Raw genomic sequence first — 19,736 nt, forward strand, 5'->3', positions numbered from 1 at the left:
GCAATATAGGAGCAACATTCAAATCCACTCAAGCTATTCTAAATATCAAAAATCCATTGATCTAGTACAATGGACGGCATTTGAATTCAGTACATTGGCAACACAGGTAATACATATAACAGACAAGCAGATGCAAACATGCCCATTTGAAAAAATAAATCTGGATGACAAACAAAATTACTAAAAAAAGATATTAACAACAATAGGAAAGGACCAAAAAGGCTAGCAACGTCGAAGCAATGCACACACACACATATTCGCTGGTAAAATACAAGTAATCCACACACACACACACACACACACAGGTATAATATTTTATATTTATGTTTCTACAACAAGTCACAAGTCTGCTTACGAATTACTTTAGATTCTAAGGAAGTATGAATAGCTCAAAGAAACAGCTCAAAGGTAACTTGTGAGAAAGCTCAAATGTTATCTCATAACAACAAGATAATACAAGTTTTATGATAACGTTTAAATATAAAAAATCAATGAAACCCTTAATTTTTAAAAGTTCAACTCATTGTACACTACTTTTTTTAAAAAAAGGTTTGTTAAAAGTAAGTGGGTGTAAGAAAAAGATGGATAAAAGTAAGTTAAACTTCGAGAGTGAGTGGAAAGGTGTAAACAGGCTTTCAGTAAGAGAGGTAAGGTAGTAAAAGGGTTTTTCCTATAATGGAATAAATTTAAAGTGAATTGAACTTTTGAAGCGCCCCAAAACAGAAAGAAAAGTTGAACTTTAGGGAACGGAGAGAGTAGTAAATTACAAAATAAAATAAAATAAATAAAAAAAATTATGAAAGGAAAAAGAGATGACATCCTCACAGGGAATGGACACTATCCATAGAACTTGTGCTTACCTGCTTCCATACTTCCTCATTTGGTGCATTTTTGTCTGCAAGCATAATGCAATCAGACTTCCTTTTGCACTCTTCAGCAACTTTCTGCCAGTACCGTCCTGCAAATACACTATTCATTCACCAACTATTCGAGTACATCCAAAATCATAAAGACTTAAGAGGGCAGTGAAATTGACATATCAATATTGAACTCGATGGCATAACATATTTACGCTATTGGATGCAACAGATAGTTAGAATAGTATGCCTTTCGTAAGATCGCCCATCAAACTTTGGACATGACGACCCTCTCCAAAAGCGCTCGGATTATTCAGCAGCTCCCTGCAAAGTGCAGACTTAGCACAGCCTGGTATTCCTGCGAGAAAACATTAAGTAAAAATAGAAATGAGAAAAGCAACACATCACTGAAAAGATCATGGAAGAAATCAACACCTATTAGAAAGCAATGTAGCATATAAATTTGACTATATTCACATTACTGAAAAACTATAATTCACCTAATCAGAATAAATATATGAATCCCATCATATCTTAAACCAGTAAAGAAATGTCAAACAATTGCTTGAAATCATGGGATTAATTGGGTAATTGGTTAGATAAGTTCTCTTTCCAGCAGACTAGAAAGGATAACAATTAGAAGGGTTGGAACTTTACATGGATTGTAGAATGTACATCTTATGATGGTAAATCTTAATTCTACTAATTGTTAATACAGTAAGAGAGATGTAATGAAGGAATTGATGCTCTTCCACATAAATTTATGAAAGGACATTGTACTACAATCATACAATACTTTTCTTTCACTCCTAAATCTTAATCAATTTTCTATATCGTAGTAAATGGTAAATACATTGTGGGGCATAAGCCACTAATTATTTCGTGTAGAGAAGAGGTAGAAACCTGGAAAGAACACTATAAGGCCTTCTTTTCTTACAACTTCTTTAGTAGGAGATGGTGAAATAGGTTCTATCTCACGTTCTCTTTCAAGGTCACCCTCTTCATCCATATCACCAGCAATGGCCAAGAAATCTTCAGATCTCACCAAATTTCCAGCCGCACCTATGAGTGTTCGATTTGCAGGGCTCCTTTTCGCATATTGTTCAAGAAAAGATTCAGCCTCACTGAGGTAAACATTAGACTTCAGCTGCTTGTGACCACACTTCCGCCTTATATAGACAGCCCTTTCAAGATAGCACCGCATTACATATCAAATACAGCTACAAAAACAGAAATAATAATAATATTTCCAGTAATGGCAGCACTACCATTCATCCAGCATCTTGCTTAATTCCTTTTGCTTTGCTGCAGAGGTGCCCCAAATTTTCATTTGTCTGCCATACAAATATTTCTTATCAAGAAAGGCAATAGTTCACCATAAAAGCTAGTCATTATATCATACCTTTGATATATAAAAAAGATCACAAACTCACAGTTCTACTGCTTTTCCATTACATGTATTAGACATTAAACTCCTAGATCATAAGGCAGACAAGACACAACCATTACCCATTAAGACCAGGCAACATCCATCATTCAGAACACTATCCTTCTCCTCAAGCCATAATTACCAAACAACTATAAAACATGTCTTATAAAGCAATTTCTACAGCCATCTAATGTGACCTTGAAAAGGAAAACTAAGAAAATACCCATCCAAAGGTCATGCAGAGTGACCAAAACATATCCCAATCACATGGATAAGGCCAAAAAGAGCCAGCAAGTAGGTGGCACACAGTGATCACTCATACATGGTACTATGGTAGGACATTGCAGATCAACTTTTACTAGCAACATTACATCGGTAAAATATTTTGATGCTCCGAGAATTGTGACCGTTCATGACTTGGGGGAGAAGTGGTACATTTCAGCCACTCATACTCTTCCAGTGACAAGATACATTATGCAAATGATGGTTTTGGTGGTTGTATAATTAGAATACTAGTTCTTCGGCAGTCTGACCAACCCCATCCCCCAAAAATCAACAAATGAGCTATTTTAGAATATATCGGAATTGACAATACCTTATCCATGAGGCTCTCAAAAATTCTCTACATTACTCAACTAACAAGTACAAAACTAGGTCAATTGACAAGCATACATCTTGATGGCATTAACTTACGCAAGTTATTAAAGGTTTAAACAAAGAAATAATATGTCTCACCACCTCAGAGAGATGGTTCAGCTATTACCCTGATAGTTTTGTTTTAGATGGAGGAGCTTTAAGGAAAAGAGCATAAAGAAAAGATATGGTAACACAAAGACAGAAAATGACCACAATGAGAAAAAGTTTTCTAAATATATGCTCAAGTCAGCCTTGGTCTTTTCAAGAAACTAAATTTCAACTAATGGTAACCTTGACGATTCAACCAACACTAGAGGTAAGGAGTCATACTGTCATAGCTAAAATTAATGTCTTGAGGATTCTAAGCCATATGTATCTTATCATTTCTCTTTTTATCCTCAAGTCTCATAGAAACAATATTGAAAGGTAGCTAACCTCAAATAATATGCCTTGTAAGCAGCAGGACCATCTTTGAAAAGGATTGATAAACCATTTCGGATCAAGAAAGTTCGCAACTGCAACAGACAATAAACAAAGAAAGGTCACACAAAAACCAGAGACCAATCATTTGATAATCAAAGGACATCAATATACCATAATTAAAACCGAGCATCTTCATAGCATTTAAATGTTGATGCAAACTTGCAAAGTATCAACATCAAACTTCCAGGTGTACATGCATGTGAAAGAAGCCTAACCAATCAAGACATTTTCACCTACCTTGTATGTGAGAAATTTCAATTTAACCATTAAGTTAGCATCCTCGTCAGCTAGTGAATCTGCTTCAGATGCATCACTACTAACATTCACTTTGTTGTCGTCACTCATTTCTTTCCCATTGTCAGCAGCTTTATCCTTGCTTCCTTTAAATAAGTTTATGTCAACAAAAAAACCTGAAAACCAAATTATTTTCAGACCTTCCAATAGAGATGTTCAATTCAATAATACACATCTTAAATGGTGAACATTTTATTCTTGATAAATTAAGTATAATCTAATCCAAGAAAGAATCTAAAAATGAAAGAAAAGCCAAAATCGAGCAACATCAACATTTTGCACACAAACATGACAAATGTAATAAAAAATTTAAAATTAAAAAAAAAAATATATCAAAATTATGGCTAACATTCTAATTCCCCTACATCAACATACAACCAACAAAAGTTAGTATAATGCATCCTTTCAAAAAAAAAAAGAAAAAAAAAAAGTTAGTGTAATGCATAGATAGATAAAAAAAATAAAAAATTGTTGTGATATATATATATATTTTTTTTATTAAAATTATGAATAGATTTAACATGATATTAGAAAATATATATATCAATCGATCATACACGAAATTTCTATTGAATTGTAAGTGTCCCACCAAAAAAAAAAAAAAAAAAAAAAAAAAAAAAAATTCTACATATATTAGAAGATACTTTTCCAGTTTGCCCTATTGCAAATAATTGGGTCAAATTTTAAAAAAATTTACCGTGAATTCTCGTTAATATATAAGAGATAATATAGTCAAGTGGGGTCTTGTTAAATTCGTCTCACTATATATTTAATTAATATCAAGTTTTTATAATTTATAATTTTTATGCATATAGAAATGGAGTTAAATATGTTTTAAGATGCGTTTTGGACACCGTAAAAAGTCAAGTGGGGCAAAAAATAGGGACATAGGGAGTAATTAGTTAGGAGTATGTGTTTCAAAACCGTTTAACTGCATTAGTTACTGACTGTTTAGTATTCACAAGTATGTGTTTCTTTATACCTCTACCCAAAATGCAAAACCAAACAACTAAAAAACCTATCAAATCAATAATACATTCAAATTCAAAACAGATAAAAACTTACCTCTATATAATGGCCATAAGCCAGGATTGCGCCTGAAGACACAAACATCCTTTATGTTAGGACATACAATGCATCGCAGTGCCATAAGATAATATACATAAAAGTTAAGGATAAATACCTCATTTCTTTCTGGTATCGCTTAAACACAGAATCACTGTGAACATGAATGACCATCTTGAAATGTATATTGTCTCTTGATATGGTATCAGCTTTGTGAAAGTTATAGTAACATTTGAAGGCTGCAGAGAATCTTTTTTCTCTCATAAGACAGATCATTTCCTGTAAGCAGTAAATGGAATGGCAGACAAGCACAATCAGTGATAAATTACTCAGGCTATTCAAGCACTATAATATGGGGGAAAAGGAAACTGAATAATAGAACCAACACCATAGCAGAACCAAGACAGACAGAGTAACAGACAACCAAGGGAAATGAAGAAGAAGCAATCAACAACTTGATATATGACCGGCAGAAAGCACTCAATTAATTGATTAGGTGCCACAAAACTAAATCCACAGTTTGAGTATCGCAGGTGAGACTAATACAAACGACAATAAACAAATCTATCAAAAGAATACATTGCAAATTATCATGTCAAACCTGCAGCTTTCTAGTTGAATAATCTGCTGGATGAGCTTGCAAAAACTTTGTGATAACAGATCTATCAGCATTCCGGGAATGATCACCACCTTCCCCTTTTCCCAGCCAATCAACAAAACTGGGGCAAAAGGAGAAACCAACTTCATCCAGAAGAGCTCTGATTTGCTGCACAACAATTTCCAAGACCAATGAATCAGCGAATAAAGAAAAAGCCCGATTGCAACAAGCTGCACAACGAATAAGTCACACCACCTGCTTCTCATCAGCTCTATTCTTCGCACAAACTTCCCTTAATGTTGGTCCTAAATCCAGCTTAGCTGCGAATCAGGGGAAAAAAACATTAGACTTAAACTAAAACTTCACCTAATACACTTGATATTCCCATAAGAAAGAAAATATATGAAAAAGAAAACATCAAGCAAATGGGCAAACAGAATAGTACTCAAATTTCAACCATCGCTTATGAAATAATATTTTACATGCATGATAAAAATTGGGATCAAATTACTTTTTTTTTTCTCTATCAAACAACACAATATAAGTCTCTTTTTCAGAGGAAAAGTCAAGTATCTGGCTTATTAAATTTTGTTTCTATTTTGTGTGGGCACTACACTCTCTTTCAACTATCAATACTCAATAGATCTAATTCAACAATATAGCACAAGTATGATAATTCAGCCACCCAAAAAAAAAGGGAGAGAGAGAGAGAGAACTCCTACAATCACGTGAGTGCAAAGGTGTAAAAACGGTGAGGTGTGCAATTAAGATGGTAAAATGTGTGTGCCAAAACTAATATAAAGTAGAAGTGGGTACATCGTAGAAAAACACCTCAAGATGAAAAATAGGTACATCAGCAAAAAAATAATACCCCTTAATTTCAAATGTCTCCTATAGTATCACCTTATTAAGAGTCAAATTACCAGCTTTAAACCACATGCTTTCAAACCCAATCCTTGCAATTCTATTGGCTCCCTTTTTAAAAAAAATCAAAATTACTTCCCGTAAAATCCTTCTAGGGCATCTACATATCCAATAGAGGAAAACAGCATAACTTTCTCTTATATCCAGTACATTAGCAAGGGTACACTCTAGTTTCCCTCAAATCTCTAGATATTTCTTCGCTCTTCTCTATAATTCAATTTGAGCCAAATCCAGCACCAGAGAGACACACAGCTTAATTTGAGCCAAATTTGGCATTTGACAAGAATTACACATCCTCAAACAGGCCATGAAGCTAATTGGGTAAAACCATGTAACACACAGGGCTTGCCTAGTAAATTTATATCCAGTACTGCAACATTTAGCAAACAGAAAGCAACACGTGAAGCATAGTTTTAACTCTATTTAACTGCATAACATGAAAAATCCCAGCTTTGCAAATTCCACAAGAAGCTAAGTGCCACAAACAAAATTCATTACAATATCAGCTTAATTGTTTGCATATCTGTGGTATTCATAAAAAAAATATTAAAAAAAATTTAAAAACAAAAAACATATTTATATCTATTACATTCTAAAAAGAGAAAACAAGGGTTGCTTCAAAAGGGCACATGCACAGTATATTGTTTTACATAAATTCCATCCATATCCCTTTTTATTTATTTATTTATTTATTTATTTTATTTATACAAACTCTTCTAGAGTTCAACCGTTCAAATGCGTCTTGCGTTGGTAATTTTTGTTTTGTTTACTTTTTTTTTTTTTTTTTTTTGGGTATTGGATATATACTACAATATTTCTATATTTTAATAAGTGTTAAACCTCTCCGTAGCTCGTATTTCAATGTAAATTTTTAATCAATAATATCTTTAATTATTAATAAGTGTAAATTATTAAAATTAAAAAATAATAATCTATTTATTAAGACGATTTTAATAAGTACCTCAGGATTATATTTTCCCTTATGTATAAATCACAAATATTAGTCAAAGGAGGTCAAGTGAATAGTACAAAAATAAATAATGGAGCACTTACGGAGTATTAAATACGGAGGGAGTACGTAAAATAAAACACATATTGTTTTATTTTTGTGAAAATGAAATACTCCGTATTTATTATATTTATACTATGAAACATTATGTAATTTTATTCGTTTGTTATTTTTACTCCTTTTTAGTACTCCCTTCGTTTTTTTTTTTAATAGGCTAAAATTGAGATTGTGTGGACTTTTCGGTGGTTTAAAAAAAAAAAAAGATGTTAGTGAGGTAGATAAGGTTATTATTTTGTTGAAAAATTTAGTGGTGTGAAGAGGAGTGGGGACCATTAAAGTAGTGAAAAATGACAGAGTAAGAAACAGTGGGACATAATGAGTAAAGATACACTTGGTGCTTGTATTAGATTTTAGAAGATTTTCAAAACTGGAACTCTAGCTTATTTAATAAAATGGACGAAAATAGTAACTCTAGCTTATAAAAAACAAATGCGGTATTATGGAATACTTCCGCCATTCTTTATTACTTGACTCGCTTTTACTTTTACACTATTCACCACCCCTCCTTTGACCTCCTTTTGTGAATAATATGCAAGTAAAAATATATAATATATAATTTTTACTTATGAAGAATTCAAGTTTTGATCGTTAAAGTTTTGCATTTGCAAGTGTGATAAAAGAAACAGGCGAAATAAAACAGAACAGAGGAAGTATATATATTGTTCCCTCCATATTTTAATAAGCGCTCTATTTCTTCTGGCAAAATTTTGACAAATAATATCTTTAATTTTAAATTAGAGTAAATTATAACAATTAAAAGTTAATAATATAATCATTGAAACGAATTCAACAAGTACTCTATTGTTGCTAAACAAATAAATCAAAGAAAATCTCTTCAAAAAAATTAAATCAAAGAAATTAATGTAGATAATGCATAAAGCATGATACATACAACTTTTTCTTTTTAATTCTTTTAATTCTTTTTTTTTTTTTTTTGTTGAGAAAAAAAATAAATAAATAAATGTAGTTTTTTTTGTTCAATGGATTATATTTGTCTAAAAAAATCCTAAGGAAAAACTAAATTTAATTGTTACCCCTTGAGAATTTGTAGGTAGATAGAATTGTGAATGGGATTGTATATATATATGGTTGATTGATAGAGTAATGCTCCATATAATTGAGTGCTTCTAATATGTCTTGTATAATTAACACGGACTTTTGTTAATTTTATTGAATGACAATCAATATTATAGTGACTTAAACAAATTTTTGTAAGTAACTTTCCCATTTAATTTAAGGGTAACTTTTTATATGTAATGATTTTGATTATATTTTAATGTGTATTCAAATGGATGCATGTTATAAGGCTAATAAGGTCAAACTAGAGCTGTCAAAAGCTGACCCAACCCGAAATACCGACCCTAACCTGACCTATTAACCGATCCGTCAGAAACCGAAAAAAATGGTGACCCAAACCCGACCTAAAACTAACCCTAGACCCGAGTTGACCCAAGTATTTGAGACCCAAACCCGAACATTAACCGACCTAAAGATGACCCGACCCGAATGTAACCCGTAAATTATTGACCTGAACCGAACTCGATCTTAACCGAAATTGACCCAAACCCATTTTAACCCGTCAAAACCCGAATTCAACCCGACCTATTCCTAACCCGACCCGAATTCAACCTGACCAGTTCCTAACCCGACCCGAATTTAACCCGACCTGCTACAAAGCCAACTCAAATTTCAATCCGACCTGTTACAAACCCGACCCAAATCAACCCGACTTGTTATTAACCCGACCCAAATTCAATCCGACTTGTTATCGAATCAATATGTATAGGTCGTTATCTCATGTTGGTATTGGAATAGAAATTGAATCCTAACTCTATTCCTTCAATATTTCACTTTGAATTTTAAGAGGTTAGTTTCACAACATGTTTTTAGGAACGAATTTCAGGGACGAAACATGTTTTCCGCAAATTATTGACTTGAACCGAACTCGACTCGAACCCGAGAATGATCCGACTTGGAAATGACCCGACTTGATTATAACCCGCAAATTATTGACTTGAACCGAACCCGACTTGAACCCAAGAATGACCCGACCTAATTATAACTCGTAAATAATTGACTTGAACCGAACCCGACTCGAACCCTAGAACGAACCTAACTCGTTTTAACCGGTAAAGACCCGAATTTAACCCGACCTATTTTTCACCCGACCCGAATGTAACCCAACCTTTTACTAACCCGACCCAAACCCGATAAGATGTATGACCCGACGTGACCCGACTTAAGCATGACCCAACCCAAACCCGACCCGCATATGTTATGACATTAACCCGTATTGACCCGACCCAACTCACACTAACCCGTCTCAAACCCGACCCGTTTACCCGAATTGACGACTCTAGATCAAACTAATACATTATTTATTTAGTGTTTTAAAGGGTAAAATTTATGTTAAATATACAAGTAGTAATTTTTATATTATATAAAATACGCAACTTTAAAAACTTTTAGGATAACTCTAACATGTCTTTCAATAAGCTAATGAAAGTCAAATGTATTCAAGTAGTAATTTTAATGTTATTTAAAAAGCGTAACTTAAAATTTTTTAGGCTAACTCTAACCTGTCTTTCAATAAGCTAAAGAAAGTCAGAAGCATTCAAGAATTTGTGGAACTTTTTATTTTAAAATATATTTTACCCCATATAAAACCTATTTCAAGGTTGTTGTAAATGCATTTTTATATATCATTAATACCTTTAATTTAATTACATATTAGTAAAAATAATTAAAAAAAAAAAAAAAAAAGTGAATTTAGGGGTGAATCAAATAAGATTACTCATGACTATTTTTCCAATATTCAAATGCATTTATCACTAAAAGGTCAAATGAATGTGTATGATAAAGAATAGAAGAGGATATAGGTCATCGTAACTTTTAAAATAATTTTATATTATACTAAGTTAGGGCAGCTAACACGTGCCATATACAATTAGCCATATTCGAAAAGCACTTTTGGTTTGGCTTTTGCCTAAACTTAAGTTGTTGCATCATTAATAACGAGGGACAATATATAAACATATATTTATAGAGGTATCAATATCCGCACACTATTATAAAGAGTTAAAAAATAAAGACATTTATCATTAATGTGGATAGAGAATTACATAAATATTTTAGAGAGTATAATCTAAATTTTCTTAATTAAACTTTTTAAAATGCAGGGATATAGACTGCAGTCAGCTTTAGTATTTGAATGACAATAGGTGACCCAAAATATAATTAAAGTAGATTTATTATTTTTTGAAGATGATTATGAGAAATAAATATGATATACATATCATATGTAGGCTCATTCTTTGTACCAAATATTATTGTAAGCCTTTGCATCCAAGCAATGATTTTTACTAATTAATTATTAACGTTATTATTCACAATACATCACATACACTTTCAATTTAAAATGCTTTTTTAATGCAATCTAACTTAATTATTTATTTGTAGGGTTTATGTCAAATGGTAATTTTTTTACAGCTTGGTTGTTGAATAATATGATTATATTTCTATGGAGTATTAGTTTTGGTAAAAATGCTCCATAATAACACTTACTATGCATTCCCTTTTAATACTTTTTTTAATTGTACATGCACGCAGGAAAAAAAATTATTAATAATTAATTTTTAATGCATATTAGATTTTTACATTACATTTTTTAATTTATACAATTTAAATATTTAACTTATAGGTTGAAAATTTTATATAAATTATTACAGTTGGTTGATGCGTGCGTAGCACGCAGCGACCCAACTAGTATTAAAAAAGAAGAAGCAAGCTTCCAGTAACAGAACTATAACTTCAACTCACAAATACAAAGTTTAGTGCAGCATAGATCATACCCCCTTCTACTGGTGGAGGAGAACAGTCCCTCAAAACCTCATGCAAATGTTTTGAGCTATCCGGGCTTACAATACGAGCAACTAGGCCTTCAAGAATTTCACCTTGCACCTCTGTATGATCCTTTGTTCCTAAAAAAAGAAAGACATAAAATCAACTTACATTCTATTACTCATTCTCCATCACAGAGAATGGGCAATGACACAATGCACAAGTCCATCCCCCACATGATACCAGCAACCACTACTCAAGATTATGACTCCAATCAAACTAATCCTACCTTTTTTTTTTACAAACAATGTATCCACAAATAAGATCACTATCATAACTGTTTACAGACCCCCCCCCCCACCCCCCCATCCCCCCACCCCCCCCCCCCCCCCCCCCGCGCACGCGCACATTTCTACTATTAATCTGCCTTCTACATAAGTGTTTATCGCATGCAGTTTTATGCTTTCTAGTTACAAAAAAAAAAAAAAAATTTAAAAAAAAAAAGCCAAATAATGTACCACCTCCTTTCTTTACACCTTTTGTTTTAGTCTGATTCTTAAAAGTATACATACTTTGTTTAATTCTATTTTTGCCAAACCTCGTTATCTGCCTTACCATCCTTATCCCCCACAATATTATTATACCTTTCCACCCACTCTTACTTTTTATACCATTTTCTTGCACCCACCCAACTTAATATTGACTAAGATAAGATAGGCAGTATTTCTTTATTTTATTATTTTATTTATGAGCCACCTGGTATTGAGATATCTGCTACTTCGTCCAATGCCTTGCCCACAGATGTTGCGGTTCCTTCTTCACATAAAGCATCAAATGCCGCAAAAAACGATGTCACTGACTTCCTGCAGATACATTTTCATCATGAAAAATGAAATAAGAATAAAGCTACCTATTACAAAGTACAGGATAATAATATAATATCTTCTTGTGGAAACGACTTATTTTTCAAACATACTGTATCGTAGAAAGAGAGAAAGCGGAGGAAATTTTAAGGCAGATATAACTACTAACTTCAAAGAAAAGAGGCCTATACATCAATTGTTATGAAATAGATCAGTGTGTGTAGTGCAGCTACAGGGATCAGTGGCGAAAGGCGTGCACTTCATTAAAGTGAGGCACAATTAAGAAAAATTATTTGGTGTATATAAGGGTGTTGTGCCCTGATTTTAAACTGACTTGTCTAGACCAATAAAGGCGCTCAACCCCTAAAGCCTTAGCTTCAGTGCAACAAACAACAAGCAAGCAACAAGCCTTAGCAAAATGATTAGATATCACCTAACATGAATCATCATAAAGAACCGTCCACAAAATATCGTCCACAAAATATGGAATAGAGAAGATAAAGAGACAATATTAAAAAGTTGACGAAAAAACAGAAAAAAAAATTAAAAAAAATGTGAGTGCAATCTGAACTGAAAATCAAAAAGAGATCATTAGAAAAAAAAAATAATGAGAAATTTTATAAATGAGGGTTAAAGGGAGATAAAAGAGAGGAAAAACAAGCAAGTAAAAGATAGGAAAATAAATAGAGTTAGCAACACACATTATTTAAAAAGGAAAAAAAAAAGTTAATAATTAAGACTTTTAAGAGTCATGAGATGTCCTAAGCGTAGATATTCTTCCTCCATTCCTCAATCCCAAAAGGCACATATTACACTCAATTACCCTCCTCCAAGTTTTTTTAGGTCCTCCCCTACCTCTTTCATGATCACATCACTTTGCCACTCTTGAAGCTTCCTTACACTTCTATAATTATGACATAAAATCCTGTAATATAACAGATTCATATTATAGGCAAGCAAGAAGAAACTGACTTGTAGTGACACAAAGTACAATGATGCCAGAACAAATTTAAAAACCAAGGTGCTTTGTCATTTCAAACCTAACAATGGAAAAAATTAGTAACTCTAAGTAGCATCACTAGGCTTTTGAGCTTACTGCAACCATGAGAGCCATCCCCATAGCCCCCAAAAGAGGTTACACAGCCGAGATCATGAATTCATGACCACATCCATCAGTTAAAAGGATTTGGTTTATTAGAATGAGATTAAAAATAAATCACTTACCCTGATCAAGATAACTATCATCCTATCAAAGAAAATGGATCCCTTTTCCCTCCACACACCTATCCTCCCCTCAAAATTTCCTATTTCATAAATAGTGCAAATGTTCCAAAAACAAAGAAATACAAGCAGAAACTTTCATCTGTTACACAAAAGATACAGGCAGAAACTTTCATCTGAAGACTGTTACAACAAGCTATCAATAAAAAAGATCAAACAACTGGAAACAACTTTACTAAATACCTTGTAGAGAACAGCCAAACATGGTTTGTTGGAAGCCGCCATTTCCGACAAAAAGCAATTATTTCAGGGGTAGAATAAAATTTGGGTTTACCAAGTCCCAATTCTGTAACAGCTGTCACAACAACTGCAAAGCAACATAAAGTGAGGTGTCAGGGGCTGCATTACTGTGAACTGGCATCAAGGTGTCGTAAAAGAGTGGACTAACTAACTAAATAATTCTTTTTTTTCCTTAAGCAAGGACTGATTAGATGTTATGATCATTAATGATTGATCAATACAAAATACTAAAGCACTTTTACTATCTAGTTTAAGAAACAACCCTTTTGTTTCAGAACTTACAATTGTCTTCCAATTTCCTATGACCACACCAAATGTCCAGATAGATGCACAATTACTATTTAAATTAAGAAAGCATCTCTTTTCTACGCAAGCACCCACAAAGTACAGTAAATGGAGACAATTACATATGAGTGTAAAGCAATGTATCTCACCATAATCTTCTCGAGGACGCTGACCATGATCACCCAAGACCGCGGTTACCAATTCCATTGATATGCACATGTGATTCCTCTAACAGACCACAAAATGAAAACAAAATGTCACGTAAACTAGCTTCAAAAGATAAGATGGTAACCACTGATACTGTATACTATATAAATTGTAAACTAAGCTTATCAGGTGTCTGCCTGTCATTTACCCGGATGACATCAAGGTAATTCAATTTACAAGTTTTCACAAACCATTTATAGATAGCAGGCTCACCTCAAGAAAATCATTGAATTCTGCTTGTTTTTTACTCGCTTGACTGCCCCAAGCCTCACGAAACGTCCTACCTAGAACAAAAACACCAACTGCAGTGTATCTGCACCATGGAAAGACCTTTGTGTAAGGAATTAAAACAGCCAACTGAGGGATATGATTACAGTAAAGTAGGGTCTGCACTAACAATAGGTGCAAAGCATAAGAAATTGATCATATTATTCAAGGCTTATAGTTGTCAGACTTCAATTTAATTCAAGATCGGATATTTATATACTCTGAAACAGATAGTCTCGCAGACAGGAACTGAAGTAAAATATAAAATAAAACTATAGAATAGAAGCATGGAGGAAAATATCAGATATTATATAGGAAAAAAAGGAGACATATTGATAACACAAGGCAACATGAAACCATACATATTTCCAAAGCTGTTCTTTGCATATGCTCCCCCTTCATGCCCAGCGTACATAAAAAGGGACCCGGAGTGTTTAAGGGAAACCTGCATTTGATTAAAAAATCAACTTATAGTGGTCAAAACACTAAATTACTCAATGACTACATTGTGTACTGTAAGAAAATCAAAAACATTTATAATAATTGGTTGATAAAGTAAAAATTTATCCCTTACTTCCATGGTGGCAAGGCCATTGGAAACCATTTCAATCATCCTCGTTCTAATCTGTATACACGTAGAGCAAAAAAACAAACAAATAGTTAGCAGTAGGTATGCAAATTGTGCCAGCAACATAGCAAACAGACAGAAATACATTATTACACATTATTTTATGCAAAGCTTGCTATAACAAATAGCTTAAAATGAAGTGGGAAAACTGACCTACAAGTATACACACAACAAACCAATATGGATACCACAAGTGACAGGGTCTGATACTCTGATTGGGCCATATATTGGTGCAAAACTTGCTATAACAAATAACTTTAAATGAAGAATTGGGACAAGTATACACACAACAAACCAATATGGATACCACAAGTGACAGGGTCTGATACTCTGATTGGCCATATATTGGTCAAACTCTATACGAGGGAAATACATGAAAAAATATAAAGAAAAAGCTACACAGATATATAGATATAATATTTCTAATCAAAGCAATGATATAAATTATGTTCCCCTGGCTTTTTCCCGATATCAATTTATTATCAACTTTTTGAAACACAGAGTAGCATAAGTGCAAGCTGACATTAAACTACAGAAGGATATTGCTAAAAGCCTAAAAGAAGGAAACTCTATGAAATAGAAGCGGATGAACTTACACAACATATTGATAATTAGACAAACCATGATTATCTCAACATAATAGGAGATAACCAAACTTTTTAAAGCCACTATTTTGGTAAAAGAAATTGATCCTAGTTGCCTATAACTCAAGCCTTCAAGGCACAACATGATCCAAGAGATTTTTTATGAGAAAGTAATCTTCAATGGCTGAATCTACCATATAGTTTAAGCGGGGCAAGATAAGGCTACTTTCTCCTCTTAATTGTCTTCTACCAAACCAATTGAAATGCTAGTTTAATCATCAAAGTTCGACTGTTAGGCAGAATTCCTACAGAATTATTTACTAAATGTGAGCCTTCCTCTTTATTGCTGGGAATTGGCATCCAAGATATATATACCCAGATTTACCACTACCAACAAGACACACAAACTAGTGTCCATAATCCATATGGAAGGCAGACTTCTGCACCATGTCTAAACTTTAGTAAAAGTTGTGGCTGGTACAGTGCCTAAAGGAATGAAATCCCCTCACTATTCTTACATTTGGCATAAAACTATTCTTACATTTGGCATAAAACTAGCATTGTAGAAGCATGGGAAATCCCAACTTTAATTACACCAGTAATAGTCATCAAAAATAAGAAAAATTAGATATTTCGTTTCATAATATTGGGTAAGGAACAATCCGCTCAAACAGAATTCACAAGAAATACTTAAAAAAAACTGCACCTCCTGATCAGACTTCTCATTTTCAAATTTCGGATAGAAGGTAGCTCTAATTTGGGCATGTGAACAAGTGGAGCTGTCAACAGTAAAATTCTCCAATATTTTCCCACTGAACAATGTGCTCAAAGAAGCATTATTCTTCTCACTTAAAGCTGATTCTACTTCCTTTGCCTTGATTTCATTTGCAACTTCATTTTCAGGGGCAGTTGTAACACCACTCAAAGTTCCATAAGATTTGGGTTTCCAAAGCACCTTCTGTCCAGGAACTGCACTTTGATGTCGGACCGATGCAACAGGACTTATAGGAGCATTTGCCTTCCCACTTTGTCCTATTATGTTAATCCCACTGAAGTCATCAATAACAGCTTCTGTCTCTAACGTTGATGACGATGATCCACCGGGAGCTGACTTTAGTTTCCACTTTTCCTCCTTACCTCTTCCCTACACAGATTCAAATACAAAGAACAACACCAATCATCCAAGTATGAAAACATAAAGATCTTTATCTGGAACAAGGAACCCTAACAAATTCACACAAAACTTCTCTTTATTTAAAGAAATATTTTCAGTAATTACACCCCTAGCGGCCAGCAGTTATAATAAAAAGATATAGAAAGACAAAGTTGCTCTCACTTCTCAATATAATTAAGCATTTGTTTCAGATTCAAACCTATTTGGACTAATCCATTTCATCTTCCTCGTTCCTACCATCTCCAGCTCAATCCAGCATGCAACAATGGAAATAGGTGGTAGAAAGAAGACCTATGAAGAGCAAAAATCACGCTATTCTAACACACACATTGAGGATTTACAAAATTAGCCACAATATCTTCCCAAAAAACAGGGGAATTTTTGTGATATTGCCAAGTAGAAGACCATTAATCCAGACTTTGCACTTCTACCATTCATCCCTCATTTCCAGGTTTCTCTTTTCAACTCTACTATCTCTCCTCTACAGACTCATCAGCATTTTCATATTATTCTTCACACTACTTTCCCATTCCCTCACTCAAAACCCCAACCGTAACCGCCATTACTCAAACTTGATAGCCTTTCCCCAATTATAATTGCAATCTCTCATCAAAACGACCCCAAAATAACTATACCCAATAAATTGCATTTATGCTCCAAAAAATATTTGGACATGTCCGTTCCAAATGCCCTACTTCAAACTGCATTACTCCAAAATTCCCATTCATCCAAAAAATGGGACAAAGCCCCCAATTCAATCAATTAAAAGATTTAAAATTAAAAGTGTGAAAATGTGGCTTGATAAATTAAGTAACACTTTGAAGGATGAGTTTCATGTAAGCAGCTTCCTATCTTCTCTCCCTACAAAATGCATATAGAACTTGAGATAGTTTTTGTTTCTTAAATGAAATAATTTAGTGGTTTCCATTAAATATTTATTAGTCGTGAAGATATGATTATAGTACATTGCGTTTATACAAAACAGAAATTGATTTATATATTTACCAATGGAATTGTCTGAGTGCATAGTTTATTGCTAAAAAAACTTAATCAAACATAAATGATAACAATTAAGAACAAACGAAATGTTTTACTTAAGTTACCATTCAAATATATCTCCAAATTAACAAATAGTATTAAATAGATTCAACCCGAAAATGATTTTAGAAATTGCTGCCAATATACAAAATCAAAATATTACTACGAACAGTACCAATTACCCAAAGTGTACTCTCCAACCACGAACCGATGCCGATATTGTTCAAACATCCCAACAGGAATCAAATGATACAAAGTTTACATACTCAGCAATCACGATGTTAATCAAAACAGTGTCTGTGAAACATTTTATCAAACAGGTGGTGTGCAGTCCCCAAATAACCACATTCAGCATACAAATTCATGATATCATCTGCCGCAAGTATTTTACTCACAATTTAAATGTATAAAGTCTTAATCACTAAATTATACGAAAAAAAAAAAAAAAAAAAAAAAACCAAAATTATTAGAATTTTATACTGCCACTTTTTTTTTTGGGGGGTGAAACCATACTGCCACATTTAATTATGCTATACTCTTAAACAAAATGGAGATAAATTATAATAAACATCATAAGAAGTTCATCATGAATAAATCAAAAACCTAATTGTAAAAAAATTATTAAAAAAAAATAAAAATAAAATAAATAATCATAAAAATTCGTAAGAAAAGAAAAAAAAATGAAGTTACCTTTTTCCGCGGCATAGTTGAATTACAGGCAGAAAGATGATGATGATGATGATTGCTTAGAGGAGAGAGAAAACGTGAAGAATACGGAAGGAAGAAGAAGATTATGGAAGTTGAGGAAAGAGATGGAAGAACTAGCCTCTGCAACATTCAACGGTACAAAATAAACAACTGCAAGAAATACGAATGTTGAAGAAATTCATTAATATCAACAGAGTAATTTTATTTTCATATAATCGGCAGTTATGTTAAAAGAGGCTAGAGGAAAGAGGTCGTTTAGGGAGGTGTTATGTGGGACGGGCCTGGATTTTGTTGAGAATTACAGAAGCTGTATTCTTGATGTTGTACACCCAGTGGAAAATAAAAATTCTCACTGACTCTGCCGTTCGAACTTCAAAACCCCAAACCCCGGCAAATTCAACCCCAAAATTCCAAGAAATGCAACAGCAAAACCCCAAAATTCGACAAGATACGATGATAACAACAACAAAAACACAACTTACCTTAGAAGCTGTTTCAATGGGGGATACTAGATTCAACAGAGAACGTCAACTGCGCTTCAATGGAAACCGGAGTGCGCTTCAATGAAATACTTCGTAACTGCCGTTCAAAAAAACAAAAAAACTACGTAACTGAGAGAGGTAGGAATGTAATATGGGTTAGATCCGTCAGATAAATAAATGGGCCGGGTCTTTTGTATGATCGTCTAACTACGAGACATGGGCCCTGTTTTGGCAATTGGCTGTTGACATTTGGTTGTCGGCTGTTTTAGTTGGCTGGTTTGACTGGCTGTTTAGATTGGCTTTTGAGTTGGCTGTTTGACTAGAGTTGTAGTGTTTGGTAAATTGGCTGTTGGGTGCTAGCTGTTGTTAAACAATATCAACATTAATGAACTAATATAGTACTTTAATATAATCCTCATCGTGGACTTATCAAATTAGAGGCATCACTTCGAAGGGAACTTGATGAAGTACTTGATGAAGAAGAATTGTATTGGTACCAAAAGGCAAGGGTCGATTGGTTAAAGAATGGTGATCGTAACACAACCTTCTTCCACCTTAGCACAGTTACAAGGCGTTGGAAAAACAAAATTGTTGCTTTGAAAGATGACCAAGGAAATTGGGTACATGACTCGACTTTGGTTAAAGGAAAAGTTGTGAATTACTTTTCTAAATTATTCACTGAAGAAGGGGAGGATGAGCCTTTCGAAATCCCCAATGATGTCTTCCCTCAACTTCCTGCTTCAACTTGGGCTACAATCTCAAGACCTTATACCACTATCGAAAT

The 19,736-nt window shown here is 33.5% G+C and overlaps 1 protein-coding gene across 1 annotated transcript in view; it reads right to left on the reverse strand.

Moving 5' to 3' along the window:
* The window catches only part of LOC145558401 (tRNA ligase 1-like), a 30,102-nt gene extending 11,016 nt beyond the window's left edge, over window positions 1-19,086 (reverse strand). Inside the window, exons 1-20 of the mRNA XM_081619630.1 lie at window positions 18,953-19,086; window positions 18,453-18,620; window positions 16,257-16,694; window positions 14,913-14,963; window positions 14,701-14,783; window positions 14,285-14,384; window positions 14,014-14,092; window positions 13,523-13,646; window positions 11,952-12,058; window positions 11,207-11,335; window positions 5,618-5,682; window positions 5,366-5,530; window positions 4,883-5,043; window positions 4,765-4,796; window positions 3,643-3,815; window positions 3,358-3,437; window positions 2,126-2,191; window positions 1,761-2,041; window positions 1,108-1,215; window positions 861-958 (exon numbers count right to left, since the gene is read on the reverse strand). Of these exons, the coding sequence (XP_081475756.1) occupies window positions 861-958; window positions 1,108-1,215; window positions 1,761-2,041; window positions 2,126-2,191; window positions 3,358-3,437; window positions 3,643-3,815; window positions 4,765-4,796; window positions 4,883-5,043; window positions 5,366-5,530; window positions 5,618-5,682; window positions 11,207-11,335; window positions 11,952-12,058; window positions 13,523-13,646; window positions 14,014-14,092; window positions 14,285-14,384; window positions 14,701-14,783; window positions 14,913-14,963; window positions 16,257-16,694; window positions 18,453-18,599 (2,487 nt within the window). The 5' untranslated portion in view covers window positions 18,600-18,620; window positions 18,953-19,086. The remainder of the gene's footprint in view (window positions 1-860; window positions 959-1,107; window positions 1,216-1,760; window positions 2,042-2,125; window positions 2,192-3,357; window positions 3,438-3,642; window positions 3,816-4,764; window positions 4,797-4,882; window positions 5,044-5,365; window positions 5,531-5,617; window positions 5,683-11,206; window positions 11,336-11,951; window positions 12,059-13,522; window positions 13,647-14,013; window positions 14,093-14,284; window positions 14,385-14,700; window positions 14,784-14,912; window positions 14,964-16,256; window positions 16,695-18,452; window positions 18,621-18,952) is intronic.
* Window positions 19,087-19,736: the final 650 nt, after the last annotated feature.

Source organism: Chenopodium album, chromosome 9, assembly GCF_948465745.1.
Source record: "Chenopodium album chromosome 9, dcCheAlbu1.1, whole genome shotgun sequence".
In the NCBI taxonomy this organism is placed as follows: Eukaryota; Viridiplantae; Streptophyta; class Magnoliopsida; order Caryophyllales; family Amaranthaceae; genus Chenopodium; species Chenopodium album.